This window comes from Lepisma saccharinum, chromosome 21, assembly GCF_977018435.1.
Source record: "Lepisma saccharinum chromosome 21, izLepSacc3.1, whole genome shotgun sequence".
Taxonomy (NCBI): Eukaryota; Metazoa; Arthropoda; class Insecta; order Zygentoma; family Lepismatidae; genus Lepisma; species Lepisma saccharinum.
Window position 1 is genome coordinate 49,407,788 of NC_139249.1, and position 22,054 is coordinate 49,429,841.

The 22,054-nt window shown below is 35.8% G+C and overlaps 1 protein-coding gene across 1 annotated transcript in view; it reads right to left on the reverse strand.

Moving 5' to 3' along the window:
- Window positions 1-8,146: 8,146 nt before the first annotated feature.
- LOC146004173 (uncharacterized) overlaps window positions 8,147-22,054 on the reverse strand; it is a 79,167-nt gene continuing 65,259 nt past the window's right edge. The window contains exons 4-5 of the mRNA XM_083142840.1: window positions 18,701-19,569; window positions 8,147-8,232 (exon numbers count right to left, since the gene is read on the reverse strand). Coding sequence (XP_082998966.1) covers window positions 8,147-8,232; window positions 18,701-19,569 — 955 coding nt within the window. The remainder of the gene's footprint in view (window positions 8,233-18,700; window positions 19,570-22,054) is intronic.

Below are 22,054 nucleotides of genomic sequence, written 5' to 3' on the forward strand. Positions count from 1 at the left end.
TTGAAAAGGGGCGAGAAACAGATTTTACTCAATATTTATGTAACATTCTGTCAGTAGTATCCTGAGAAACCAGTAAAAGAAGTGGTTAACTTGGTATCCCAGTGCACTGGTGTGTCAGTGTTTGCAGTTTTAAGGGTTATGAAAGAGAGAAAAATGACCAGGAAAGTTGTGTCTCCCAAAAAAAAACACAAAGTTGTGTCTCGTGTTAATAAGTATGACGATTTCGAAATAAGTGCAATAAGGCGCAAAGTGCATTCCTTCTTTTTAAACCAAGAACTGCCTACTTTGAAAAAGGTATTAACTGAAGTTAATAATGATGAAGATCTTCCAAGTTTCAATGTGTCTACGTTAAACCGCCTCTTGCAGGATGTTGGGTTTGTTTTTGGAAAGAGAAACCGACAAGCAGCACTCGTTGATAGGGATGATATTGGTTTGGTGGCGAAAAACCTCCGATCAATTTGGGAACTACTGTCAGCAAGGGGTGACGTGATAGCACTATAACCTCAAAGAAGCAAGCTTTATTCTAAGGACTATCAACTGGACTTAAACAACCATCAGGAAAAGGCAAAATACTCATTATCACTCACATTGGAAGTGAAAATGACTGTTGAAGGTGCGGAACTTTTTTTGTGTCCAAGACGACTGGCAATTACCATGAAGACATGAACAGTGATGTTTTTAAAGAGTGGTTTTCGTTTGTCCTTCCTAAACTTAATGCGGACAGTGTTATTGTGCTTGACAATGCTCCCCATCATAGTGTGAAATGTGAAAAATTACCGACCACTGCTTGGAGGAAAGATGATATTTTAGAATGGCTATGTCTTACTTTCAGCTGATTCATTAAAGTTGGAACTTTTGGATCAAGTTTCCCACTTGAAGCCAAGCTACAGTTACATGATTGATGAAATGGTAAGGAGAGCAGGGCACACTGTGTTGCGCTTGCACCCTTACCACTGTAACCTCAATCCCATTGAACTGATATGGGCTCAAGGCAAAGGGTACGTTGCCAGGAACAACAAAACATTCAAGCTTGAAGAATTGAAGAGACTGACTGAGAGTGGCATTGCCCAAATTTCAGCTATCAACTGGGCAGATGCCATTCGACACGTTATTGAAAAAGGAGAGAGAAAACTGTGGGATGTGGACAATTTAACTGAGAACTTGAATTTTGAAAGATTTGTTATCCGAGTCAGCGACTGGGAAAGTGAATACAAAGACAGCAGTGATGAATTTAAAAAAAACAAAACAATTTCGCCCTGTCTCAACAGTTTGGGTATTGTCGTGACTTATGAAATTTAAAGTGAAGAGGAATTAGAATCAACGTTTCATTTTTCTTGGCTTGCCTTTGATTTGAGTTTGATTGAAAACGTGGAGATCTTTTCATTTTGCCACCAGAATACAGTACTCTGCACGTCAACAATATTGAGAAATGTTTTGGTGTAAGTGAAATGCTGAAATAAAGTATAGTTTAAATATGCTTACGATTGTCTTTGCTTTGTCACTGATAACAAAGGAAAATTTAGTGTACTATGTTTTTGTTAGTAAATATACACACGAGAGAAGTTATAAAACAGTGGCAAATAAGATTTGAAATTTTTTAATTCAACAACATTTCTGTTAGACATCCATTTTGGCTCTTATATAAAATGAATAGGTGCGGCGAACTATGAGTGTAACAGCAGATGATTGTGGTAGTCGGCGGTCATGAATCAGCTGACACGGAGTGTTACATCGAATCGGTCAGATGGTTTCTTTACAGAAGGTCTCAGGGTTGGTGATTTACACTTTAGTATGCTTCCCTCCCAGCCCCCCCCCCCCCCAAATATAATTTAGCAGACTCTCCGTTATTCGCCTATATCTCCATAACCAATCATCGTAGGCAGGTAATCTTTTTTCATCTTAATCCTAGTTAGATAGTCTAGAAAAATTATTCTGTTTAATTTTTCGATAATGTCAGTGGTTTTGCTGTAATTTGAAAAATAATTTTGAAATAGTGATTTTTTTCTAGTACTTTCCAAAGTTTTGAACACATTAAATGACAAGAAATTGTTTCGAATAAAAGTTATAGCCTAATTTAAAAGCTTTAAAATGATATATAAGTTTTTATGTCTTTTAATGAAAGATACCCCATAAAATGTCTCAAAATGGAGGATGGTACCCAAAAAGTGTCTTTATCACAGTCCGGTGCCCTTTTGAATGGTGAAAATTGACCTTGAACTCCTCTTCTTGTAGAGGGTCAGAATAATACGCAATGCTTGCAAAGCCCTCCTTGCAGTTTCTTTGAATATGCCAGCCAAGGAAATTCTATTAACCACTTATGTAGAAAAGGTGTTTTCGCTGCTTCGCTGTCTTGCTTAAAATCTTAACCTGGACCGGGTTTCATGGCGATGTTAATAGTTCTTATCTTTCAGTGTCAGACAAAACTTGATCAGAACTTAAGTGTACATAATTGCCAATGTCTTTTTTGGACAGCTAACTACCACTGATTTTCCTTGACAAATGGGATCAAGTTTGGGAAGCTTTTCATAATCACCACTCAGCTGAGTCACCTCCTGTTCATCTTCGAATGCCCGCTTTCCGGAACAAACTACAGTTTTTGCAACTGCTGTCTCTGAAGACATAGATTTCTTTTATCAAAGGTAACTTCATTTTTTTTTTTATGCTTGTCCATGGTGTAACGCGCACTATCAATAACTTGTAAAAAACGAGCAGAAATCGGACACACAAATTTGCACTAACACAACAACACTTGAAATAGTTTAAGAATAAATATGAACTTTCCTCCCTATGACAGGTGTCTGCTTCCCAGCAGGTCGTTGGCCAAAGTCAGTCTATTTCTGTCCTTTAGACCTTGCATTGCAGACTGACAAGGAATTCAACCCCTGAATGCTCCCTGGTTTTCCCTCAGATCTTCTGATAATGCATGTAAAGGCGACAGTTACAAATTGGTATAGTTTCAGTGTTGAAAATTATGAAAGTTTCATACCAAATTCGATATCTCAAAACCATTTTTAAATAATGAGGCAAAATGAAGTGAAATTTAGTGCTTTGTTTATAAATTGCCATAAATTGTAAAAAAAAATGTAATGGAAATTTCCGAGGGGGTTTGACCGACCGGTTCAAGCCCCCTCCCCCTTGCCAATGCCCATGTAGACATTATAACTAATATGAGTACACATCTTCGAGCATAAACCTGTAATAGGCTATCATTTCATTGCATATTACATTATATAATTTCATTGTATTAGTATATTGTAATGATTGACTGACATGACCAATATCACAGCATGAAAATACAAATGTGATTCATGGATGAAATAAATCTAAATCTAAACCCAAAAATAATATCAAACTTTTATTAATTGCTCTTTTCTGGAATATATCTGTAATATTTCAATTGTCTTTTCTAGGATGATAATTCAGGCAGGATTGGAGAACAAAATGAAGTAACTGCAGATGTGTCATCTCTTCAGCCTCATTCTGATGCTTGAAACGGGTATTTTCATGCATTTTACCAAACCATTATCAAGTTCCGTCACTCCTGTAAGTGAACAAGATACTCCTACGCGAACACCATAATGAAGAAGAAATCAGGATTCTCTACACAGGTATATAGAAAAAAGTCAACAGTGATGAAATAGAGGAAATATACTCAAAGGTAGCTGCATTTTTTCATACGTAATGTACAGTCACAGACACTTCTGGGTTGTAACGACCCTATTAAAAAAGCACTGAAGCAAGCCCTCGATGTCTGACCACCAAGCACCTTGTAAGTAGACAACCCAACCAACATTGCAATTCTGCGGCTTGTATACATCTCTCTAAATTGAGCAGTGATGCCAAAGAGAAATACGAGATGAAGATTGTTGTAAATAATGTCTCGTGTTCTCGACATGGAATAACACTCGGTCACATTATGTTTCTTTTTTTAATGTTGTTTGGGAATGAACCTGATGAACTGGGTTTATATTTTCACTCCTTGCATTACACTAAGCTCTATATTTTACAATTATATTAATGCTTTGAACAAAAATAATACCTAGAACAACATCCAACACACATTCACAACACTCTTGTCACACACAGGCACATGAAAACAAGCAAAGCTAAGTTTTAATTTTCCATGTGAATGTCCAAGTAACAGTAAACGGAGAAGCATGATGTGCGAAACATGGGATATTTCAGAGAAAGAGTGTGTCTATTTTTGACATACGTGGTTTCTATCAATAGACAATGAAACAATTATCAGTGAAATTAAGATGCATTTGCTTCTTCAGGTGTTGAGGAAGGAAACAGGTTGACTGGAGAAAAGAAAATGTAATGTTATTGATAGTGTGTTGGTTAGTGTGCAGGACTTTCGTCAGCTTGGTCTGGCTTTGATCCCCACCATGGACAAACTTTTTTTTTTCTAGCAGTGAACAATTACATTATACACCGTGTCCCAAAAGTCCGGTAACACTTTTATTAATTCATTATACAAAAACTACAAGTGATATAGCTTTCGTGTATATGTCATATGAAAGAATATCTCAAATGGTTTTTTTAATGTATGAGTGCACAATGCCTCGATATGGGAACCATGTGTAACACAACATATATCTACACGGTAATCAAATTCTTGCCATACTCTTTGGATCATATCTCTGACACTACATTTTCCTTTCTCCAGTCAGTCTGTCTCCTTCCTCAACACCTGAAGAAGCAAATGCATCTTAATTTCACTGATAATTGTTTCATTGTCTATTGATAGAAACCACGTATGTCAAAAATAGACGCACTCTTTCTCTGAAATATCCCATGTTTCGCACATCATGCTTCTCCGTTTACTGTTATTTGGACATTCACTTGGAAGTTAAAACTTAGTGTTGTCTGCTTGTTTTCACGTGCATGTGTTGACAAGAGTTGTGTGAATGTGTGTTGGATGTTGTTCTAGGTATTATTTTTGTTCAAAGCATAAATATAATTGTAAAATATAGAACTTAGTGTAATGCAAGGAGTGAAAATATAAACCCAGTCCATCAGGTTCATTCCCAAACAACATTAAATAAAGAACATAACGTGGACTGAGTATTATTCCATGTCGAGGACACGAGACATTATTTACGACAATCTTCATCTCATATTTCTCTTTGGCATCACTGCTGAGTTTACAGAGATGTATACCCATGACTGGTATACAAGCCGCAGAATTGCAATGTTGGTTGGGTTGTCTACTTACAAGGTGCTTGGTGGTCAGACATCGAGGGGTTTGCTTCAGTGCTTCTTCAATAGGGTTATTACAACCCAGAAGTGTCCGTGACTGTACCATCTAGCACTATAGATTCGGACCATTCTTAGGGACATGGTAAACATTTTACGGCCTGGAAATATATCACATATACCTAAACGGAAAGCTTTGTCAACAACTTTGCTTGATAAGGTAAATGAAAAATGTGTTAACATGAGCAAAAGTCTAGTGGATGAAGAATCTGTTCTACTTATAAATGGAGAAATACATCCAGCAACAGATAAACAGTTGTGATAATGTTGCAAAATTCTAAAGGGTGTGTCAGTCATTCCTCAATATCTGGAATCTTACAGAAGAAGCAGAAATAGGAGACTAGCTAGCCACAATTATCACACAGTTCATAGCAGAAGCAAAAGTTCTGTATAATACAACAGTTTATGCTGTTGTCTCAGACAATGCTTCAACTATGCCTAAGACGGGAAGAATAGTTCCTATTTGGCATAGTAATTGCAATAGCCACATAGGAAATTTATTGGCCAAGGATATCATAGGTGAGAGCATAACCAATAGGGTCCAGCTGATACTGAAAGAGTTCAAGTAGCCTGATCTGGAATATTCTCTAGTCCAGAATGGGGGATGTAGAATCAAGCTTCCATGTGACACAAGATGGTGTTCGTATTGCGACTCCTTCTCCTATGTATGTTTGGTGAATAACATCCATTTTATGAAGGTGTTAATTGTGAACAGTAAAAGATGTAAAAGGGTCAATGCAGAAGCAAAGCAACTGGTTGTTGATGATGATTTTATTGAGGAACTTAGAGACGACATTATACTTTTGAATCCCATGTGAGCTAATAAATGTTTCACAGAGAACAGAGTAATCCATTCAAGGTTCACCACATTTGTGGTGTACACTCCCGGTACCACAAAATTATCTTCACTGTGAAGACAGACTGGAGCACAGGAAGGACATGGCACTCACAATTTATTCACTAGCAGCATACTGCCTTCATCCTCTATATGCCGATGAGGCAAAGAGCTTACCATATGAAACCTTGCAAAGAGTTCAGACATTTTTGCTGGAAAGCATTGATACTGAAGGCATAAATGGACTCCATGAAATTCGACAAAAAAAGGGGGAGATATTCAAAACTTCCTTTGAGATCAAAGAGGATCCAATTGTGTTTTGGAACATGGCAAAGATACACCACAATAACTTGGCCTCTTTTGCACTGAAATTTGTAAAGATTCCAGCATCCTCAGCTCAAATTGAGAGAATTTTTTTTCAAATTGATCGTATGGGCATTCTTCAACCAGAAACAGTCTTGATTTCAAGCATTCAAAAAGCTACTACATGTGTATTACACATACAAAGATAATTGATTCAAACAAATCAGATGAGTATTATGTAATTTTTATGTGTGACCATAAGGAAAGAGACTATTATTTTCTATCTATGGTTGTGAGATTCAGTTTCGTATATCTGTGTTGCTGGCTTTGGATGGATTCGATAGATTTAAGGGGACAACTACCTTCATTAACAAAGGTTTCAGTGTCCAGTACAAAGATGCCTCAGTAGTATGCCAACCAGAACTAGACAAAAAGTGATGTTAAAACGAACTCTTGACCTCAATAATGCGATTTGTGTATTTTCTTTCAGTTGTGGTTCCCTCTTTTCATGAGAAATAACGAATTAACCTAATCATTAACTCAACAAATAAAAATGCATCTCTAAATTAATTTATGAAAACTGTTATTACACCCAAACCACTATTTTATCGTAAATGTAAATGAAATGTCATCTCACGTAGTGAAAACAATGTGAAAATTGTTCTAATGAGTGATATATGATTGTCAAACACATACATGAATACATATATTAAGTTCGTGAACTATAATTGGGACAATTTAATACTATTTTGAAATGATTAATGGCAATTAAATCAACAAAGTAAACTTTTGCGCAATCTTTCTGCTGATTCGCGTTATTGAAACAATATTTAACCAATGGGGACGTCATCTCATATTTGAAAATGCTGCATTGGTTGAACTTCCTGTGGACAAGACCGTGAGTCACGCCTCCTGCTCCTCCGGATTGAACTTCACTCTGATTGGAGGATCGTATATTTCACAACACTTCCTTGTTTCAGAGCTACCAACATAATTTCGTTAGACATTGGACTTAGAAAAAATCCATGCGACAGATTTTTCTAACATGACTGTACCATCCACTTTATTGATGGTATTATGTATGCATATGTCTATTTGGACATATTCAAGAACAATGTAAAGCAGAGTGCCCAAAAAATGGACATGCCGCCTATCTACAGGTTTCAACAAGGCAATGACAGTAAGCATAAGGCATGAGTCAACATGAATTGGCTAATATGGAATGTGTCCAAATTACTACAAACATAAGCTCAAAGTTCAGATTTAAATCCCATTGAGCATTTATGGGCAATTTTAAAGAGACGAGTCCATAAAGCAGCCATCAAGTCCAAACTGAAAACTGTTGTGCAAGCCGAGTGGAATAAAATATGAAACATCTCGGAAACTGGTTAATTCTATGAAGAACTGGTGTCAAGCAGTAATTCAAGCCAAAGGAAATGCATCAAAGTATTAAAACTGTCACATCAATTTGCTCTGAATATACTTTTTTCTTTTATATTATTAAGTGTACGAATAGAAACGTTGTACAAAAAATGGCATGTTTCTCTTTCAGTTTCATTTAATTTATTATTGTCATTGGTTATACAGAATTTGGGTAAAATTTTATGTTCCTAATGATATTAGTTATTGAATTGTAAAGAAACAATTTCAAAAGAGTGTATTTCCTTTCAGATATTAAAGCATTTTCTTTGAAAATCAGTGTGTACGAATAAGAGTGTTACATACTGTACGTCTAAGTACTGTGTGTCCCTATGCTTCAATATGCATTTCTTTGTGAGCAGCACTTTGTTTACTGTCATCTTTGATGTGGATTACTGCTGCTACTATGTCACATGCTGTAAAGTGAAAAGGGGCTTCATGCCCCTAAATGCTTTCATTATTCAGTTGAGGACTATTTAACATTAAAATGTCTATCAATGCTTCCAACAGCTCTTCATATGCTATCTAGTCCCAAGCTTAAAAAAATGTCCAAGCTTCACATGAAAATCCAGGAGGAATCTATGCGAGACAACTTGAAAGAAAAAAATGCCTGCCCACTGGGAAGTGTGCATGCTTGCATAAGCTACTTGTCATGTCATAATTTCTCCAGTAAATTAATAATTGGTGAAATTCTAACTGTGTTAATTAGTCATTCTTACTTCAGTATTCTGAAATACTTCCCAACAACTTGCCAAAATCAGTGAATATTCAGAACTAGATTGCAAAGTTATCAGAAAAAAATTGCATTTTTAAGGAAAAACACTTTTTTCAGCTTTTTCTCCAAACTGCTTGCAATCAATGAAAGTACATTAGCTTGAAGCAATTTTCTTTTTACACAGCTTTCATTTGTCTCTCTAATGTAAAGTGATACTCTTTTCTGAATTTAGAATACAACTTTTGACACATAAATCATACAAGCAGCATTTTCAAAAAATGTTGACCTTTTTTTTTTCAGGGTTGGTTTTTCTCTGTCATTTTCATAATTCTGTATGCTGCTTAAATGTATTAACAGACTCAAAATTTTCAGCGAAAAACATAGGCTCGACCAGGACTCCATTATGCCATTGCTCTACCACTGAGATACTGTACTCACCTGGCTTTTCCTGATTTTTCACTGTCGCTGCTTTACCTATGTGGAATCGTCACTTGGTGCTAACAACAGATTCTGTTGCACACTGGTAAAACTGAGAAAGGCAGAGACTGAAATAGATTACCTACAAATGGCAAAAAAGGAGATCTAACCTCCTTCAAAAATCTGGAATTTTATTAGAAAAGTTTTTTTTAGAACCCACTTTATGCTGAGATAGCCTAATCAAGACTGGACAAACAAATCTGAAATGGAGTCTCAACCAGTACATGTGCACCAGGAATCAAACACTGCAGATAGATTGAACCACTACATCTGCACCAGGGATCAAACACTGCAGATAGATAGATAGATTAAAATACACTATGCCATTGGGTAGGTCTAGATACACACACATCTCTAGGGCAAAACAAATTTGTAAGTTCTTGGCTGTTACATGCTGTCACACAACTGAACTGCTAGAAAAATAGATGAGGTGCAAATGGCAAAAATTTCAATTTTTTCCCACCAAAGCAGGCTTTTTATCAGAAAAAGAAATCTTTTTAGAAACTCTACTCAGAAATGTTACCAAAATCTGAGTTGAAATCAAGAAATCTGGTAATGTATGTATTACATGTAATATGTGTGTCTATGCACACACACACACTGTATTACACTGGTCAGAAAACAAAGTTGACGCAAATAATCATCTCATAGAATTCTACCTTCCAAAGCATATAAAAATGATCTAGCATAAACTAGAAATAAGAAGTATCTAAACAAAGAAAAAAACAACTTAACATTGTGAAAAATATTTCTTTTGGTTCCTTTCCGAGAGCAGCTTGCAACACTTGTAACAGTAATTATGTTGTAATAAATGTAATAAATAGTTTCACTGAAGAGAAAATTTTCAATAAGTCCTATACGTTAAAAAAGGGCAATGACTTAAATAAAAACATCTATGCCATTTGGGGTAAAACTACATAAGTATATATACCTGTACTCTGTAGTATCACAACCTAAACTTATCAGTGGTAGAACTCCTAGAAGGAGATAGAGCAGATGTGAACTGACAATGTGACAATCGTGGATACAATAATAATTACATATATCAATATTCTAGGGTCAAGGATTCTCAACAACAAAAAATATTATTTAGGTTCAAATACAATTTTATTGCACATAGTAATCATCCAAATACAGTATTAATAATTTTATAGATAAAAGTTTGTGATTCACCTGGTAAATGAACTCGCTCACTTAATTTGCAGTGCTATCAACAGCAAGATTACTGACAGTTTACCCTCACAACACAGCACCAGTAATTTTACCATGTTGGTAAGTCACAAATCAACCAATTCACTATTTCTGAAGTGCAGAATAAACTTGACACACACTGAAAAGAAAAAGAAAATGCGATGTACGCAAAAAGGACAAACTTTTTTCTTACTTCTAGCTCCATCATTTCACACAAGCTTAGAAAGATCTGCATTAGCCCTTAAACGACGGCCTGTCACCTATAGGGGACAAGATGCTTTTGCATGTAGCTTTTGGGACATACTGTGCTTCTTATTTTTGTTCTGCATGAGTCTTGAGGTGTGTGATAAACAACCAGTAAGATTTAATTTCATTTGGGTTATATTTGGGGGGCAGCCCTCCGGAAATCTCATTCCATTTATTTTTTAATTTATTATAGTTATTCATTCAGTTTGGGGATTTGTAATGACACTTTTACCAAGGAACGATCTCACTAAAATAATGCACATTTACATCCCTGCGTCGCAACGTGGGGACCAGCAGATTTTAATATTTCGTAAAAAAAAAACAATTTTTCTTCTTCTTCTCCCTCTTCTACCCGATAACGGAAAATTTTGTTTTTATGTCATAGGCTTATAGCCACATCTGTACTGAACAAAACAAGGTATAATTTGTAACCCCAGTGCTCTTAGTACCAGAGATATAAAATATTATATAAAAGCATGCGGAAATTTAAAATTTCTTCTGAAAATGCCTTGGTCGTTCGTGCGTTTACCGGGAAAACATGCTCGGTCATCTAAGGGCTAAAGACAAATGCATTTTTCTATGTAGTAATGTGGTGAAAAAATCTATTTTTTTAGCCTTCCCGTCCTTTTGTCAGTGTAAACAGTAATATCAGTGTTTACCTGACTTGTCATTTGTTTTTTCCCGGTAGTCCCTTTTTCTATCCTTACTGAAAATTATATAAGTTTGTTTACATTAGAAGGTCATAAGTTGGTTATATGCACAGATAATAGACTTGTTTGAAGCCGAAAAAATACTTTCTCATTTAAACAGCACAAGGAATTTCATTCTTCCGTGTTGTTTACAGTAAATCTATTCTCTACAGTAGACTATGTGAACTACTATAAGCTAATGCAATATTCATGTAGATTACACATAGACAATGCATGTAGACTTAAACTTATATACTGGATCCGCGCTTAGAAGGAACTGTACTGTAAACAAATGCACGTGTATGAATACAGTGTTGCCAACCAATAACTGCAGAATATAGCGAAAAACGAATTCTCACTAGAGACCTGCACAAGACCCGGAAAAAATCCGTCTCCGAGGAGGCGCGCCTACAATAATATGCAACACGCACGTCAAGCGCAGGCGTTCGAAATCGCGCAAGCGAGCTTCACGTCACAGTTGTGCACAGGCATCGATGCCTGCCAGGTTTTTATATTACCCGGGTTTTAAGAAGACCCGTGAGACTTGATGTAGTTCTTGCAGGTAGACGGCGAGCACTACTGTCAGTGTTGCCAACGACCATTATATTTCACTATGCATGGATATATTTGAATTTCTGCCAGCCGCAGGTGCCTTGAGGTTGTATAACCATTGGCGTAGCAAGAGGTGAGCAAAGTGGGCGACCACCCTGGGCTTCGCGCATATAGGGGCCTTGCGTCCTATGAGGTTGATACGAAAAAGGTAATAAATGGAAATGAGAAAGATAGAAAATGCAAATTTTTGTAGGCAATAAAATTAAAACATTTTTTTATCTGGCTTTATATTCTAGTTTAACGTTATAATTTGAATGAACACGTCAAATCAGAGGCGGGCGGGAGCTCTAAGCCTAAGGGGTCCCAAAAAGTCAAAACAATTCTCATTTCTCATGTGAAACATTAACGCAAAAATTGCTTGGACAATTTTATACAATTATTATTTTCTTGAATAGAAACCGCATTGTCTTGGCTTTTCTTCTGTCTCGTGACCTTGCATAGCCTACACGATTTTAATATGTTAATGGTAAAGCACCTCAAACTGCCACGGAGCAAAGTATGGGGCATTTAAATGCTTCCGGTGTTTTAAACTGAGGAAGGGTATGGATAATATTAGCAGTTCTTCCTTCGTTCCTACAACTTCACATGCAGCTATTGCCCTCTGTAATGAGCACGAAGATGATTTATCTTCAGAATATCCTGATAAAGTTATACGTTTCAGGAATGTGCTTAAATCTGAAATCAAGTGCTTTGGCAAAGTTTCTTCTCCTTGATAGCTCTACACTAGCTTTCAGTGTTCTCTGTATCCTGTACTGCCTTCTGTTTCTTTTCCTACTCATCAAGTAACAACCACGAAAAAAGAACTATCTTTCTCAAAATTGAAACTTAGGAAAAACTTCTGGAAGGTAGTGTCGAATGGCATGATTCAGCCCAAATTTAGCGGACTCGGTAATCTCACTCTTGAACGAGAAAGGGCAAGATCTAATGTAAAAGTGTCATTCGCTGCCCAGAAGCCAGCTTTCTGATAAGCAAGGTGGTTTGATTTAAATCAAAATTTAAATTGGGGAATTCTATTTTTAAAAAAATCACTTATTGAAATCACTTTAAATAACATTACAGAATAATGTACACAAGAAATTTGTAGATATCAGAATCACTTTTTGTGAAAGTATATTTATCTCGTATTCATTTAATGGTGTTTATTATGCTCTAAGATAGGAAATAAAGGAAACAAAATATATGTCCTGATGGGGTGAAGCTCATACGAAAATAAATGTAATATGTCATCTGAAAAAAAAACACACTTAAATTTCCCTTGATTTAAAATTCAATAATTTTTATAAGCAAAAATAGCACATTTTTTAAATAGAATAATATACAAAATAACTAAAAAAACTAATCACGTTAAACTGTAAATAAATATGGCAGCTGATATTTGGCTAACTAATATGTTATAATATGTGAAAATTCAGAGGTAGAGCATCGATTTGTATATTAATTCATGTAAGTGTAGCCACAACCAGCCATTCTAAGTAATTACATACATTTCCTGGAAGAATGTGACTGTACTTGAGGGACCCAAATTTGTTTCTTGCGGACGCGTACTTTGCTATTTTGTTACGCCACTGCGTCAAATATTTAATATTACAAGAACATTAAGAAGACGTAACAACAAATTGAGATTCACAATTATTATTATCATCTAAGCCCTAAAATTCAAAGTAAACTGGTACAATTAATGTGCAACGAAGTCAAAATTGCTAATTAAAAAAGTCAAATTAGCTGTATCAATTGATTACACCAAACATTTCACATTTATGGGGCAAATGACTATCGTTTTATGATTTGTTCATGTTGAAACCGATTGCGTCGAAGAGTAGGTAGATACTTCGGGCCCCTAGACAGGATTGTGGTTTAGCACAGCCCCTTCCCCCCCGCTCTATCAAGCACAGACATTTTATGTGCGTCCTTCGATATTTTCTACGTAAGCCATGGTTTGTGACATTTACATCCTACAAATTTTGAAATGAGGAAACAAAGACCGAATCATTAAATAATATATAGGTTATATTTAAAGGTTCTTAGTTTGTATTTCTGATTTTTTAAAATATAATTTAGCATATTTAAGGATATTTCAGATGTCTTACTGCCTAAAGAACATCTTTAAAAAAAACGTACTATTACTACTGCCTTGGTTAATGAAAATTCCAGCAGCGTGTTAATGTAGCTCTGCCAAGTGTAAATTTCTCTGTCGCGTACAATTAAATATAATTTTCGTCAGAAATTAATTATTATTATAGGCTATTATATAAATATAATAATTTGCTGATGTTTCCTTGATGACTGTATATCGATTCACATTGATATTTCAAACTTAAAGAACGGATGGAGCCTTGCATTCTAATCTCGCCCAGGGCCTCGCGATATGTTGCTATGCCACTGTACCTAAGATTTTTGTAACTTCTCAAATTAGTTTCATTATTATGTCAAACCAACTACCACATATTTTCCAAATTAGTTTCGAAGGTCTTCAAATAGGTTTTTGTGTCTTGTTCATTTTATGTCACTTTTCTGGTCTTGAAATCGTAAATCTCCTCTCGGTTTCATTTTTACGTTGTTCGTTTGTTGAAATGTGTACATAGCATTGCCTGCTATTTACACCCGTATGAAGATACAAGCTAACAATAATTATAGTTTGCATCGTATTACTATCAATGCGGTCTGTAGAACTAGATAACTAGCAACATCTTTTTTTGTACTGGGTACAGAGTCTGAAGAAAACCTTGCTAGAAGGTTGAAACGTTACGTTTAGTTTATGTTTTAAAATAAAATAAATTTCTGCGTTGGTCAGCATATTGAGTTTTTCATATCATGGAAACAAGGCTTACTGGTGTTACAACAACATGAGCGAACGACGATTTGTTGAAAGAGATGACAATATTCAAAACCCTTTTATAATGCAAATTCTGATTTCATGTTCCATTTCATGGACCATCGTGCCTTAGTGTTCGGGGGGGGGATCTTGAGCAACTAATTCGGATATTGAATTGGCAAAATTACACCAGAGAGAAAATTTGTTTGATTGATTGATTCATTTATTTGGTCAATTTATGCACAATAAGGCTAATCGGGACTGGACCTATAGTTTAAAGTGGGATCCGAACCACCATGTGCCTCCATCCACCGGGTATCGAACCCGGTACCCCTTGATTACAAGGCGACGACACTACCACTGCGCCATAGTATAATGTAGAACAACCACAACTAACACAAAGTCCAAAATATTTACGATACACTTTTTACGAAACTTGGTTCGTACTCCTTTACAGGTGTCAGCAGTGGCGGCAATTAGGGGAGGGGCCGAGAGAGTGCAGTTGACCCCCCCCCCGACTTTTTGAAACTTTTGCACCATGCTAACCTCATGTATCAAGGGAAATCAAACTGTCCTTGCCCGCCCGCCCCCAACTTTTGCACCTTGGCCCCTTAGTTTTGGAAACCAATCGCCGTCACTGGGTGTGAGTGATATAAATGTTTTCTAGCAAGGAATAAATGTCTGAAATTTCAAATTGATAAAAGTGATGAACATTTTAAGTGCTTATAGAACAGTTTAGAATCTAAAAGTTGGCAACGGTGACTGCGTGACTCATGTATCTGGAGACGGTGCAAAACCAGAATGAGCGTTCGCTGAAGATAAGCGAGCTTCGTCTTGCAAGGCCTTCCAGTTACCCGTGGGCTTTCGATGCTTGATGGGTCAAAACTCAGGTATATAGTTTTACTTGCCCGCCCAACCAGCCAGTCGGGCCTAGTAAGCGATTCTGACCGATATGCAGCCCTCTGATTCTCACAGTGTGTAGGGTTCTACATTATATTGTAGAAATGCTTTTTATGGATAATCACCATAATCTCAATGTGGACATGTCATACCCTATTGGTTGCTAGTATTCATAGAATAAAGAATACAAATTTTCCTCCTCACTTCCCTCACAATAAAAGCCATTTTTTGAATGGCCAGTTCTTTCCGAGTGTAATCTTTGTATATCCGTAGGTTTATTAAATATATATATGTAGTATAAACATATTCACATAACTAGAGTAGCTTTGCATACATTTTTAGAGTTTTCCAGCCTCCCCGATGGCGCAGTGGTAGCGTCATCGCCTTGTAATCAAGGGTTCCCGGGTTCGATACCCGGTTGAGGCACATAGTGGTTCGGATCCCACTTTAAACTGCAGGTCCAGTCCCGATTAGCCTTACTGTGTATAAAGTGGACTTAAAACACCAAATCAAATTAAAAAAAATCATTTTTAGAGTTTTCCAAATTTCACGCAAATTGCACAAAAAATTGCAAGAGAATTTGAAAAAAAAATCCAATATCGTGGATCCGCGATTTTATTTTTTTATGCTATCAAAAAATGAAGTAGACCCTGTCTTGCAATGGACGTAGAGAATAGATGTGCAGAATTTCGTCAATTTACTCAAAAATCGTAAGAGGTTTGACGAATCGAAAATTACCAACGAAATGGAACTTCAGCCACTTTATTTCTTCCATTTTTCAAAATTTTGAAAATCTATCATCATATTTACAAACAGCGACTTAGGGAACGTTCGAATAGGAACATCTGCAACAATACCACAAGGGTTAATACTGCTGTTAAAGAAAATAAATAAACAAACGAAAAATAGGTCACTTCCGTGTCTATTTTTGAATGAAGTCATATAAGTATGATACTACTGAAAGCCATTATTGTCACCAATGCGGGACCAAAAAGTTCAAAACAGCTAATTTTAGCAAAAGAATAGGCGGATTGGCAACACTTCTCGTTGAGTCAGCCATGCGCAACAAAATATAGTCCACTTTCTAACTTGCAAGAATAGAACATTCCTTCAACACAATTGTAATTATTGTACTCTAGAATTATCATTACCAATATTTAGTATGTAAATGAACTCCAGGTTGGCATAAATACACAAGAGGTGACAATTTTTACTCTGGGTTCAACATGCATGCGTAAAGGCTGAGCAGGCGGGAGGGAATTTCAATTTGTGCGAGATGGATGTTCGCGTTGGCTACGTTAAACACTGCAGTGGGAAACCGTTGAAAAGCGGTGAGAAACAAATTGTATTGAATGTGTTCGCAAAGTTTTGCGAGAAATATCCAACTATGGTTATCCAGGACGTGATGAAATTGATATCTGAGTTTACTGGTGTGTCTGTTAAGAGTGTAAAATCTGTGCGCAGCAAGGTTCTAAATAAAGGCATTTTAACAACACCAGGGAAAAAGCGTCAACGTCAAAAGCCTGTGTTATAAGTTCAGTGCGATGAGTTTGCGAGAAGTGCCATCCGTCGTAAGGATAATCACTTCTTGGAGAGGAACGAAGCGCCAACAATAAATAAAGTGTTGGTGAGTGTGAATAGTGATCTGGATCTGCCGAACCTTAAGAAAGCAAGTTTTCACACACTTCTGAAAGAAATCAGCTTCGAGTTTGTGCAACGCAACAGAAAAAAATATTATTGTTGACCGGGAAGACATATTGTTGTGGTGCCGGAACTACCTGAGGAAAATACGCGAATACAGGCGGGAGGGGCGAAAGTTGTATTTCCTTGATGAAACGTGGGTGAATGAAGGTCATACTGTTTCTAAGGTGTGGGTAGATTCTGCCGTAAAATCTAAAAAACAGGCGTTCCTCTCAGGATTAACCACAGGGCTAAGAAACCTGACCGGCAAAGGCAGACACCTTATTGTATTGCATATTGGAGAAAGAAAAGGAACGTTTCTGGGAATCAGATTACATGTGCGACATGGTTGTTGACTGCCTTGTTATCAATCCAGCTGATAGCAGTAGCGGCGGCACCAGCAGTGAAGGGGAGAAATCTATGCAAGGAATCGACTTTCTATCTGACTCTGCTTAGGCAAGTAAAACACTTATATATCTTCAAATTAAATTCTTAAGTACAGAAGTTCAGCTTATCTTGTGAATAGTTATAGTTTTCCTTTTTATTTAATTTCTCGTAGCTTGTAACATTGCTTTCGCGCCAACTTTCTCTCACACGTGGTGGAAGCAGCAGATGCTTTACGATCATCCAATCGCTGAAGCCTGGCGGAGTAATACCTTTGCCCTTGTGTTTACAGTGCAGTCCCTTCTAAGCGCAGAAAAAGTATAGTCTATGGCACATCAGTGGTCATCGCATCAGCACAAAGAGCCAGCCACCGTCATAATGCACAATTTGGCTCACTAGGGTTCATTCAAAATTTCTTAATCATCTGCTATATTCCATATGCTTAGCCCCTTCATAAGACTATCTCTACCCAAATCTTAAAAAAAAACACCAGAAGAGGAGTTGTTTTGTCACAACTGCTGAGGTTATACAGGTTGTAAAGGCAAGTTTTCCGTAACAACCATTTATCCTTTTAGAAGGTTTTCTAAAATTCCGATAAAAGTCAAACAAATGAGACAGATTTCACAAAGAACACATCAACATCATTCGTAAAATCTCATTTCTTCTAAATAAAGCTAGAAGCTATCCGCAAACCCTCATAAATGTATTATGAATGCTTGCATAAGGAAAAATTCCATCAAATCAATTTTTCGGATTGTATTTTCAAAGATAAGTTTTTCCTTTGTAGTGGATTTGTATCACCAATTCTTTCGTGAATTATCAAATTTATTCAAAATTTAGCACTTAAAGCATGCTTTTCTTTTGGTACAAAGGACATTATGGATGAATTCGCTAGTGAGTTTTCAAATGTGTTTTCAAGCTTCCACTGTGAGTAAATCTCTTTTTGCATTGAGGGCATTCATATGGGCGAATTCCTTTGTGAATTCTCAAATGGGTTTTCAAGTTTCCACTATGAGTAAATCTCTTTTTGCAATGAGGGCATTCATATGGACGAATTCCTTTGTGAATTCTCAAATGGGCTTTCAAGCTTCCATCTGTAGTAAATCTCTTTTTGCATAGAGGGCATTCATATGGGCGAATTTCTTCGTGAATTCTCAAATGGGTTTTCAAGTTTCCACTTTCAGTAAATCTCTTTTTGCACTGAGAGCATTCATATGGGCGAATTCCTTCGTGAATTCTCAAATGCGCTTTCAAGTTGAAATTATGAGTAAATCTCTTTTTGCATTGAGGGCATCCATATGGGCGAATTCCTTCGTGAATTCTCAAATGGGCTTTCAAGGTTCCACTTTGAGTAAATCTCTTTTTGCACTGAGAGCATTCATATGGGCGAATTCCTTCGTGAATTCTCAAATGGACTTTCAAGTGTCCACTTTCAGTAAATCTCTTTTTGCATTGAGGGCATTCATATGGGCGAATTCCTTCATGAATTCTCAAATGGGCTTTCAAGTGTCCACTTTCAGTAAATCTCTTTTTGCACTGAGGGCATTCATATGGGCGAATTCCTTCATGAATTCTCAAATGGACATTCAAGTGTCCAGTATGAGTAAATCTCTTCTTGCATTGAGGGCATTCATGTTGACGAATTCCTTTGTGGATTTTTTTTTTTAATTTTAAGTTTTGGATAACTGTTTTCTTGCATTGGTTTCGTTTCAACAAAATTAATTCATTGTGTGTTTTGATATGGCACATTAAATTTACTTTCTCTGTAAATGATATTCCACAATGAGTACAATTGAAAGGATAAATTCTATTCTTGATTTCAGGTTTGATATTAATATTTTCTTTTCGATTGAGGACATTCCTGTACTTACGTTTAATTAAAGCAACTGATTTATTGAATGATTTTCTATTACAACATATTGACATGGTTCCAATGATGTGATGATATTTAATACCTCCACCAACAATTTCACCAGCACACATGATTCCTGATGGTTTCCCACAATTTCTGATGAAAGCAGGTAATATTAAATTTTCTTCTTTGTTCCTGAAACAAAAAGTTTCAATATGCTGAATTACAAGAAATTATCATCTAACATAGGCTACACTCTTAAATTTATGCTTGCAGAAACATGTGAAACAGTATCTACCTACTGGCATATGAACCTACAACCACAGCCACATGTTGTTTACTACTCCATGGCAATTTTCTCTTTTACTGTACCATTCTACAGCAGCTGCACATACTCTGGGTCATTCCCCGACTTTTCTATCATTTATATTCAAACTGAGAAATTATTATAATTCACAAGATAGGGAGGAAATTTTACTGGGATTTTTCATATACGGGGGTTTAAAATAAAGGGACATTGCATGTCAAAGTATTTAAATGCAATGCTTTAACTTTATGATATCTTGTGAGTGAAAAAATCTAAAATTGTCATTTCGTAAAAATTCAAGTATTATCCATAATTAAGTTAAAAGGAAGAAGCTATTTTCCATACAATTAAATAATTTAAACTTTTAAATTTACTGCTGTTTTGTACTGTATCCCACCTGTGACACAAAAAAACAATACAAATTTGAATCTCGATTAATCAAATAACCCAGTACTTAAACGCTAATAGCCTAAATGTGAACCATCAAAAAACAAATTTCATGATTTTTAACCCTGGCAACAAGAAGAACTTTGATAGATAACTTGACGGTCTACTTAGATGAGAATGATATACAGTATGTTAACCAGGTAAAATTTGTAGGATTGATCATCGAAGATAAAACTAAATTGGGCATGTCATACTGAGTATATCTTGGATAAACTCACCAAAAACCTATACCTGTTGAAAATTCTTTCGCAGCATCATATCAAGGAAATCATCATGAATCCATATTATGGTCTTATCTATCCTCACTTAGAGTACTGTATTACCCTTGGGGAGGAGCAGCTCACGTACATACAAAAAGAGTATTTACACTACAGAAAAGGCCTGTTAGACTTATATGCAAAATACCATCCAGATCCACATGTAGAATTGCCTTTTGTGAAAACAAAATTTTGACTTTATATTGATTGTATGTTTATAAATCTATTATTTTCATACTAAATGATGAGATACAAAAATCTAGTAATCTCATAGAGCTTAGTGTTTATAAATACTATCACATAAATTTAAGGAATAATGTATCCAACTTAAAAAAAATCATGCGTACACTATATATTTTTATTATAGGCATACCTGTTTATCAGTTTTTAATATTGTAAAAGTTCAATTTATGTAAATTTGTGTATCACATATGTGCGTTATATAAACATCTGTGATGTTTTTATACTGTAATATCTCTTATACTATATCTTATCTATATTTACATGTATCTGATGATATCCATACCAATGCAAAAAGGGGTCAACGAATAAATAAAAATTATTATTATGACTTCTGTTTTCGATGACGAGCAAACAAGCTAAACCTTGCACACATGTGTGAGATTTTGGCAAGGTAAATTTGCAGCTTGTTCAATGCTCAAATAGCAAAACACATAGCATTCTGCTGGGTGCTAAAAACACATAAACATGCTTCCCGGGACAATTCATTATGAAAGTAAACAATGTAATTGTACAAAACAAAGTGTCCTATTTCCTTACATTATCAGTGGGACTTCTCCTTCCATACAAACATTTACAGCATATACAAGTATTGTGAAAGTGACAACACATAGTTACCATTACTCGTATTGCTGGAAAAAACGATATGAAAAAATAAGTTTGTGTAAGAGGAATAGAATGCATTGTACCTGCATCTGATTTAGCTAATCTGATATTAAAACAGAAACACACTATTGGTAAGAATTTCTGAAAGTTTCAATGTGAGGGAGATCCAGAAAGTGAATTCACATGGCATCCATACGTGGCCAGAGGCACATATATATGCATTTATATACATGATGTGAATCTGTGCACTTCTTTCTTTTCAACTGAAAATAACCTCATGAAATATCAAACTATTTATTTTCGTGTGGTAAGTGCTTGCTGTCTCCTTCATCATTTTGCACAAAAGGCGAAGTAAAATAAAGCAAATCATTCAACCTTACCATACATAAAATATTATTGTTTGGTTCAAGAATAATTAAGACTTCATAAGATGTTATATTCATTTAGTTTCTTCTACAAAAGTTACTTCATGTCTTCTACCATCCTACCAAATTTCATGAAAATATGAAATGGTCAGGTTGAAAAGTTTTTTTTTCTTTTTGGTGATAATTTGGCACAGAATGACCGTATGCATGTACATAAACCTCGTTTCAAAGAATATTGATTAATAAGAACAGCAAATTTCACTAATTTTATTTCATAGCCTTTCATAATATACTTTACCTTAAACTTCAATTTGGAAAAAAATTGCATGATAACCGCTTTGCCTTATAATGATAATGCAAATTTAGTAATCTGAGATGTTGACATACAAAAAATCAACATTATAAACAATACAATAGTTTTTTCTCGATTGTCAGTGGAGGAATCTTTATGAAAACAT